Source organism: Tarenaya hassleriana, unplaced genomic scaffold (genome assembly GCF_000463585.1).
Source record: "Tarenaya hassleriana unplaced genomic scaffold, ASM46358v1 Cleome12, whole genome shotgun sequence".
NCBI lineage: Eukaryota > Viridiplantae > Streptophyta > Magnoliopsida > Brassicales > Cleomaceae > Tarenaya > Tarenaya hassleriana.
This window is the reverse complement of record NW_010962392.1, coordinates 356,680-364,684: the sequence shown is the minus strand read 5'-3', so window position 1 is coordinate 364,684 and position 8,005 is coordinate 356,680. Positions and strand designations below refer to the sequence as shown.

General features: G+C 44.2%; 4 protein-coding genes across 7 annotated transcripts in view; 2 read left to right on the top strand and 2 right to left on the bottom strand.

Moving 5' to 3' along the window:
• The window catches only part of LOC104806971 (probable carotenoid cleavage dioxygenase 4, chloroplastic), a 2,506-nt gene extending 796 nt beyond the window's left edge, over window positions 1-1,710 (bottom strand). The window contains exon 1 of the mRNA XM_010532090.2: window positions 2-1,710. Within this exon, the coding sequence (XP_010530392.1) occupies window positions 2-1,579 (1,578 nt within the window). The 5' untranslated portion in view covers window positions 1,580-1,710. The remainder of the gene's footprint in view (window position 1) is intronic.
• Window positions 1,711-2,244: 534 nt separating this feature from the next.
• Window positions 2,245-4,370, top strand: LOC104806193 (ATP-dependent Clp protease proteolytic subunit 4, chloroplastic). Its single transcript, XM_010530961.2, has 3 exons — window positions 2,245-2,837; window positions 3,370-3,872; window positions 4,118-4,370. Exons 1-2 carry the CDS (start codon window positions 2,419-2,421, stop codon window positions 3,851-3,853), a joined length of 903 nt encoding a protein of 300 aa, XP_010529263.1. The 5' UTR covers window positions 2,245-2,418; the 3' UTR covers window positions 3,854-3,872; window positions 4,118-4,370.
• LOC104806194 lies at window positions 3,961-6,405 on the bottom strand. 3 transcript variants are annotated; one of them, XM_010530964.1, is made up of 6 exons: window positions 6,041-6,405; window positions 5,421-5,551; window positions 5,142-5,267; window positions 4,925-5,055; window positions 4,566-4,727; window positions 3,961-4,206 (listed from the first exon to the last, which is right to left on the bottom strand). In XM_010530964.1, the coding sequence occupies exons 1-5, from the start codon at window positions 6,297-6,299 to the stop codon at window positions 4,592-4,594; spliced, it is 783 nt and encodes a 260-aa protein (XP_010529266.1). In that variant the 5' UTR covers window positions 6,300-6,405; the 3' UTR covers window positions 3,961-4,206; window positions 4,566-4,591. The 3 variants fall into 3 exon arrangements, with proteins under 3 accessions (XP_010529266.1, XP_010529265.1, XP_010529264.1); XM_010530963.1 differs by having other exon boundaries at window positions 3,961-4,178; XM_010530962.2 differs by having other exon boundaries at window positions 3,991-4,727; window positions 6,041-6,404.
• Window positions 6,406-7,544: 1,139 nt separating this feature from the next.
• The window catches only part of LOC104806192 (replication protein A 70 kDa DNA-binding subunit E-like), a 3,586-nt gene continuing 3,125 nt past the window's right edge, over window positions 7,545-8,005 (top strand). Inside the window, exon 1 of one of the 2 annotated variants that reach the window (XM_010530959.1) lies at window positions 7,545-7,968. In XM_010530959.1, coding sequence (XP_010529261.1) covers window positions 7,852-7,968 — 117 coding nt within the window. In that variant the 5' untranslated portion in view covers window positions 7,545-7,851. Of the gene's footprint in view, window positions 7,998-8,005 lie in introns of both variants that reach the window. The other variant, XM_010530960.1, reaches the window with a different exon arrangement.

Here is an 8,005-nt window from a genome sequence, read left to right as displayed (position 1 = left end):
CCCCGCCGTAGCACCCGTCGCCGTACATCCTACGCGCCACCGTGCAGTCCTCGCGGTTCCGATCTCCTCTCGAGACGTCGAGCTTTACTACGCCGGAGATTTTCGGCATCGGATCTCCGACCGCCGCGTAAACGTAGCGGTTGGGTTTACCGACGAAGGCGGGGTTGATGACGGCGAAGTCGAGGTTCCTCGTCGAGATCGGGTGACGTGTCACGATCCCAGTCTTCAGATCGATCCGTACCTTCTCCACCAAGGCGTGAATCAGATCCATCCTCTCCAGCGTGTGTTCGATCGACATGATGTTAGGGGCGATTAAAACGACGGCGTTTCCGTCGTCCTCGTCCCAGGCGTTAATGGCGTGAACGATGTTGAACCCAGGGACTTCGAACCATTTCATCTCCGATTCGTTACCGGCGTAACGGGGAATCACCCCGAGCTTTGGGGTTTTTCCGGTGTCGGTTCCAACCGGAGATCCGCCTTCGAACATCATCTCCACCGGATTCATCTTCATCCCGATCTGGATATCGGAGAATATCGCATACCGTTTCGTGATCGCGAAGTCGTGGAGGAACGATGGCGAGGTCATGGAGAAGATCGGGACGTCCGGTTGTTTTCCTCCGGCGGGATCGAATCGGAAAAACGTTAGAAACGGTGGGACAGGGCCGTACCGGAAAGCGAATGTCTCGCCGGTATCTGAGTCGACCTTCGGGTGAGCCGTCATGCTCATGAACAGCTTCCCGTCAAAATCATGCCGACCTATCGTCTCGATATCACCGTCCGGCCTCAATCTGATGGCGTACGGAAGATCGGACTCTCCGAGAGCGAAGAGGCTGTTCCCGAAGAAGGCGAGGCTCGTGTTCGCGAGACCAATGCCGTTCGCCGGATTGAACTGTCCGGTCAAAACCCGAACTGCCGACAAAGCTCCTCGTGCTGCCGACGCTGTCACGCCATTGAAGCCGGAAAACACGTTCGGGAACACCGGAGCTCCGGCCTCGCTCTCGACGGTGTACTTGTACGTCTTGACATAACGGCTGCACAGAGTGGGTCGGCCGCCATGGATGCGAATGGCGTGGAGCATGCCATCGCCGTCGAAGAGGTGGTACGGCCCGCGAGGAAGAAACTGCGGATTCGGCCCGTTTCGAATGTACGCACCGTCAAGACACGGTGGGAGGGATCCGTACACAACCTCGCACTCTGTCGGTGGAAGCTCGTCCAGGACAGGAGCAAAGTTGTCGGAAAGCACATGTCTCGGGTCGACGGAAGGGCGCGACGGAGGGTCTATGAACCTGTTGATGACCTCATCGACGGTGCTGAAGATCGCCGTCGCAACCGAAACCTCCGGGCGTGGTCTGGTAATAGCACTCGTCTTCTTCGTCTTAGTCGTCGTGGGGGGAATGTACGGTTTAGTCGCCGGAGAAGAGGGACGGCCGTTGGTGGTTACGGTGGCCGGAGTCCGTTCTTCGACGACGGCGGAGCTGATACGGAGGAAGCGGTGGGAGGATCGGTGGAGAAGAGGGTGGCGAAGTTGGAACTTTGGTGAGAAAGTGGGGATGAAAGAAGAAGAGTAAAGAGACTCCATTGTTGTGGAGGTGAAGGACGGAGAATAGTGGTGTGGGAATTTAACTATTTATTAACGGAGTCTTTGGATTTATTTCAGATATTTGGGATTCATACATGTGAAGCTAATTTATCCTGGCTCTGTTGGTGTCTGGCCATTAAAAAAAATAATTTTTTTTAAGGTGTTTATAATATATCTCATTTCTGTTGGATTTTTCACATGATCAAAAAATGTAAAGATTGGGTCTTTTCTCTCTCCAATTTGGGCCACCTACTCTTTTTATTGTTGCTTTGAAGTCTCTTCTTTCTCTTTTTTTGAAGCAATTGGATAAAAGAACAAAAGGAAGCAAAGTGAAAGTTTTGAAATTTACTAATGGCAAAGAGGATAGAAACTGTGGATAACTGTGAGATTTATTTTTATAAAACACTCGTATTAATTATATAAAATTTTATTTTTAGGTTATTTTTATATTAGGTATGGTTTAGAATTTTTTTTTTTTGTGGACAGACCACAAGGTGGCCTCTAATTAAAGAACAAAAATACTAAACCATTAGATTTTTTAATTTTAGAAAAAAAAACATTTGATTTTTATATTATAAACGGTTGTGGGCCAAAAAAAAGATGTATATGAAATTTATCTATATTCCTCGTGATCAATGGGCCAAAGCCCCCACAAAGTATACCTTCGCTGCCTGCAAAGGCCTGAGTCATCATAACTCGGGTCGCGACCCGGCATAAACCCAGGATCCGAACCCGGAAGCCAAATCCTTGGTTGCGTTTTCTTCTTCCTCCCTCCTCCGACGAGGTTTTATCTCGGCTACTCTCCGCAGATTCCTCCACACTTCTCCTTCGTATCGGCCATGGCAACTCTTTCTCTGCCATCTTCTCTGAAACCTTACCTCTTCTCTCACAGACTCTCTTTTCCTTCCTCTACTTCTCTCTCTTCCCCCCCTTCCTTCTGTTCTTCTTCTCCTTCGTCCTCTCTCAGACCCGGCGCCCGACCCATTTCCGCATCGCTCGAATCTCATCCTTCGCCGTCGCCGTCAAAATTCTCCGGTGCCTCTATACTGTTTTCGGCCACACAATCGCCGGCGACCGCCATGCGTGGAGCAGAGTCCGATGCCATGGGACTTCTCCTCAGGGAGCGTATCGTCTTCCTCGGCAGCGAAATCGAAGACTTCGTGGCTGAATCCATTATGAGTCAGTTGCTGCTGCTGGATGCTCAGGACCCTAAGAAAGACATCAAGCTCTTCATCAATTCCCCTGGCGGATCCCTCAGGTTCATTCCAAGTTCGAACTTCGATTCCTTTTTCCTCATCTGGGTTTCTCCGATTTCGGTTAAAGATACGGTCTTTTTGCTGCTGGTTTGGGCGAATAGGTCTCTGATGCTAATCCAAATTCAGTTTCCTCTTTGCTCGGCAATTGAGATCTTAGGGTTCTAATTTGGAACTGAAAGAAATTCAATTTGTCTGCCCAAAATCCATTGGCTTTATGTTGCAATATCCATCACTGTAATCGGCAATCTACTGAATTCCTTCATTGAAAATTTTGTACCAGGGGCTAGTTTCTGAGCATTGTAAGAGATGAAAACGTTAGACAAGATTCTGTCCTGTATTGGTAAACTGAAGTATCTAAGTCAATTGCCTGGTAATCTTTGTTGGGATCCCTCAAGTGGACACTTACTTCACTTCTGAGAGTAGTTCCCATCTTTTTTTCTGCAGGCAATCAGTTCGTGTTCCTCGTGGAATTGTACATTAGACTTTTTGTCTTTCTTCTTGCTACTTGACCATCTGTTTCTGTGTTTTCACCAGTGCGACCATGGCTATATACGATGCGGTGCAATTGGTGAGGGCCGATGTCTCGACAGTTGCCATTGGCATAGTGGCATCGACTGCCTCTATAATTCTCGGCGGGGGAACTAAAGGCAAGCGCTTTGCAATGCCCAACACCCGAATAATGATCCATCAGCCTCTCGGAGGGGCCAGTGGTCAAGCCATAGATGTGGAAATCCAAGCCCGTGAAGTCATGCATAACAAGAACAACGTCACGAGTATCATGGCAGGTTTTACTGGTCGTACATTCGAGCAAGTCGAGAAAGATATAGACAGAGACCGGTACATGTCTCCCATTGAAGCGGTTGAGTACGGGATAATAGATGGAGTCATTGATAGAGACGTCATCATCCCTCTGGTCCCGGTTCCGGAGAGGGTGAAACCAAGAATGAACTATGAGGAGATCGGTAAAGATTCTAGGAAATTCTTGACACCCGATATCCCGAATGGTGAAATATACTAGCCGAGCTCGATCAGACCAGGTGCATGATGCTACTTCCGATGCTACTTCTGTCTTTCTTTCTTACGTTCCGACCATTCCATGACAGTGGCTCAACACTAATGGAAAACTAACAAAAAACAGGGTCATGCCTCTTTAGCTATAAGATCAACAATTTTTCATATCCACTTTCCAAAGACAATGATCTGTTATTGTTCAGACAGAGATGTATATGATAATATTGTCATCTTCCCTGATCACGTTTCTTCACTTGTGGCTCTGATTCAGGTAACTGGGGCAGGACAAGCTCGTTCAGTTCCGCAAGCTGGAGGCCAAGTCTCTGTATCGCCTGTCAGATAACCGTTGTTTTAATATCTCTGTTTCAACACAAAAGGTTATATTACTCTTTCACTTTTGTCATAGCCATGTATTAGGAAGTTGAACAATCTCTGAATCTGATGGGGTTCCCCCTTACATTCTGAAACGAGCCATTGTCTTGAAAGTAAGAAGTCAAACTTGGACTTTGACTTTGTATGAAACATATGTTTCTTGGTACTTTGAGAATCTAAGATCTTGAGACAGGCTCGGTACAATACAAGTGCATAAGAATCTAGTTTAGTGTCATATGGCAGGAATTCATACGTGATTTCTGAAGATTTACACTATACATTCCCTTGGATTCTCCGAGAAGATCAAACAGAGACATGGAGATGAAGTATGCAACTTCAGTACTAACCACCAAGAGATGAGACATCGGTGGTCTTAGGGGAGCCAAGATTTTGCATTTTGTAAGATCCGTACAAGCAAGATTGCGATTATGGAAGTTGAGAAGCCGGAGACGATTCTGGCAACCACCTCGTCCTCGCTCGGGAACCATGACCTCGAGAATCTGGCGAATCTGGCAATCAATATGAATCAGAAATCAATTCTGAGAAGAACAAATGCTAAGGCAAGACAGAACCGACACACAAACAGAAACAATGTTCAGCAAGGCTAAGATCTTACCCTACAAGAGTTTCCTACACTTTCCAAGTTCAGACAAAACATGAAAACGATTAAATTTCCGGATTAGACGAATGTGGTTAAAGAACTCACAGGACAGCGTACTGTTTGACCATCCCTGTTACGGATGGATCCTTGGCTGCTCGGCAAGCAAAGAAGCTATCTGAATACAGCTTTATCTTCCGCATCCCCAACGTGTACCGACAATCGTAAGTCTCATTCACCTGGAGAAAACAGAGCATTCTCACATTCTTTTCGAAGAAAGTTACCAGCTTTCGAAGAGAAGTGGCTGTGGCCGAAAAAAACATGCCTTGAAGTTATGTCTGGTCCGCCAAGCAGCACTGAAGTTTGGTCTGCACTTAAGAGGAAGAGCCTCATCTGGTGCTTCTGCATATCCCAATCGTGTTTTGCCAAACAAAAGATCTTTATATTCCACCTGTTAACAACCGGAAGGAAAGAAATGCCATGGGCATGAGAAAGATACAGCTCTGAACTAACAATGGAGCTCTTCCTGGATATATATCAGACAAAGGACTATACCAGAAAAAAGGCAATTCTTGGGAGATGCATACATGGAGGAAGAGATTACCTTGAAGACAGAAGCCCAGTAGTAATCGTACCGACATCTGAACTTGTCTCTTTCGAAAGGGTAAAACATATGTTTGGCTTTGATGTTCAACAGTCCAATGCCGCACACTTCCGATGTCCTAAGATCCACGGCTGCATCGAAAGAGTTCGAGGAAAACCGATATATGAGTATTCAACTACAGGCTTGAATTCTCATTTTCCTTAATGGATCCAACTTAACATAACACAAATAAAGGAAATCAGAGAAAACAAGTATCGGTTTTCAGATCAGATTATTTCTCTGATCCCCAACCAAAGAAACAAGCATATGCATAACCATCACAGGAGATCATCAGAGCGAGCAAGACCGGGAACCCTTCAAACAAATTAGTCTACCCTTTCCAAATCCATAAGCTTTAACAGATCTCGAAACTCCAAACCCTCAAAATCATTGAGGCAGTATTCATCGATCAATGATCAAAAGTTCTTCGATCCATAACAGTAGGCTATAGCAAACACAGGAAGCAACAATCTATCAGATTCTTCAATCATTTGAAATCTTTTTGGAGGAGGAAAAGCTGAATCAGATAATAATAAGACTCAAAGCTCGACTCTTTCTGATAAAAGAGAACTGAAACTTACTACTGGAAACTATCTTGCAGCGAGAAGGGAGAGAGGCGGAAGAAGAAACCCATAATTCGCCGAGGAACATCACTAAGAACCCTAAGATAAGCGACATGAAGAAGAAGCTGGTGAAGGAGAAAACTATCACTTTACAGAACCGCCGAACTAACGAGGAGAAGTCCCTCGTTTCTCCCGTTTCCTCCGAATCCATTTTTCTTCGTCGCCGACATGATTCCTTGTCGGAATATATCGAAAAACACCGCCTCCACCGGAACATTGATCACGGCGACCGGAAATTCGACACCGGTGCCTCGTATCAGATATTTTCTTCTTCTTCTTTTTTTCTTTTTCCTTTTTGCTTCGACTGTCGTGTGATCAGAGAAGGGCTCAGTGTCGAGGAACCTTTTATTTCCGACCGGTGACTGGGAGAGGACGGTGCATGCTGACTCAGCAAATGGCTTATCCACTTGCCACGTCTTCTCATCATTGTCCACGTCACCTAGATATTTTTTTTGGATGGAAACGTCACCTAGATATTTGTTTCATTGGAGATATTTACAAATGTTTTTGGTGGATAAGATTTGGCCTGCCCTGAGATTTTTTTATTTATTTATATGGGTTGGGTTGGAGCTCTATATTTTTGGTCTCTTAAATTCTATTTTTTTTTATAAAATTTAAAACTTATTTATCCTTTTTTAAAAAAAAATTAACTTAGAAAGATATAAAAGATTTGTACCATATACTAATTAAAATAATCTGAATTTGTAGATTTTTATCAGTTTTACTTAATTCAATCTAAAACAATTAGAGGCAAGCAATTAGAAAAAGATGAAAATTTATCCAAATATCTACATAATAATGATTCACAATAATTTTAACAAATATACTTATTTTATTTTAAAAAAATAACTACTTTTATCATGAGATTATAAAATTAAAATGAAATCATATGTTTGAATAATAGGAAAAAATGAACAATAGAATACTGCAGGTCGTCTGCTGATTTCTAACTTTTTTAGCCCATTGGGCTATTATTTGGGCCTTACCGCAAAATTCGTACCACAAATTTTAGCGCAGTCCACCGGCATGATACGTACGAATCTAACGGCTCATATTCTCTGTATCTCCTACGTGTAAACTCGAACATCTCACGTGTGCAAAAAAAATAAAAATAAATAATTCCACGTCAGCAGCTTATATCACTGCAAAACTTGCAATGGAAGCCGGTAAGGCAGTAACTTTTCGGTTATTATTCTGTAACCGCACGTTCATAACTATATTATACATTTGATATGTGAGGTAACAATATGTTTATTTATGATTTAATTTTTGATATTACTAGTAACGGTTACCTACTGATAAGCTAATAACACAAGAATCTCTGTTACAAGAATATATAAACTGAAGGATTAATTTTAATTACGGGGTTGCTTATGGAGGGGCATATCCGTAATTTTCTCGAATCCAGACCAAGAGTTCCCAACTCCGAAAAATGTTTTAGTTTCCCTCTCAAAAGGGCACATAAAGTTCTCCCCTTCCCGCTAGGGTTCATTTGCGTCCCTTTGGGTCTCTGTAGATTTCTCTCCGATTTCATCGCGATTTCCCTTCGTTTTCTCGCCGTCTAAACGCTCTCATTTCCGTATTTTTCCGTGAATCTTATCCCTTTTCTCTCTTGAATCTCGATTTACTGCTGCAACCTACTGCGGGAATCGAGTTTCCCACACTTTCTCGGCATCCAAACAGTGGGACAATCTAATCGACGTTTCTTAATCCAGTATCTGCAGTCTGTAACTCTTGGAAGCCTTTGATATTCTAGGGTTCCCAGTAAGATGGCGGTGAATCTGTCGCCGGGGGCGGTTGTGAGGATGTTGAATGGGGAAGTGACGACCGAGAAAGAAATGATGCCGGTGTTGCAAGTGACCGAGTTGAAGCTGGTTCAGAGCAAGCTTCAGCAGCAGCAGCAGCAGCCGCAGCAGCAGACGG

Excerpts from the sequence above, each read along its gene's own strand:
- LOC104806193 (XM_010530961.2), top strand. The coding sequence starts at position 2,419 with ATGGCAACTCTTTCTCTGCCATCTTCTCTGAAACCTTACCTCTTCTCT. Across the intron at positions 2,838-3,369 it reads TCCCCTGGCGGATCCCTCAG|TGCGACCATGGCTATATACG; the intron begins GTTCATTCCAAG and ends TGTTTTCACCAG.
- LOC104806194 (XM_010530964.1), bottom strand. The coding sequence starts at position 6,299 with ATGTTCCGGTGGAGGCGGTGTTTTTCGATATATTCCGACAAGGAATCA. Across the intron at positions 5,268-5,420 it reads ACTGGGCTTCTGTCTTCAAG|GTGGAATATAAAGATCTTTT; the intron begins GTAATCTCTTCC and ends GGTTGTTAACAG. Across the intron at positions 5,056-5,141 it reads GGACCAGACATAACTTCAAG|GTGAATGAGACTTACGATTG; the intron begins GCATGTTTTTTT and ends TGTTTTCTCCAG.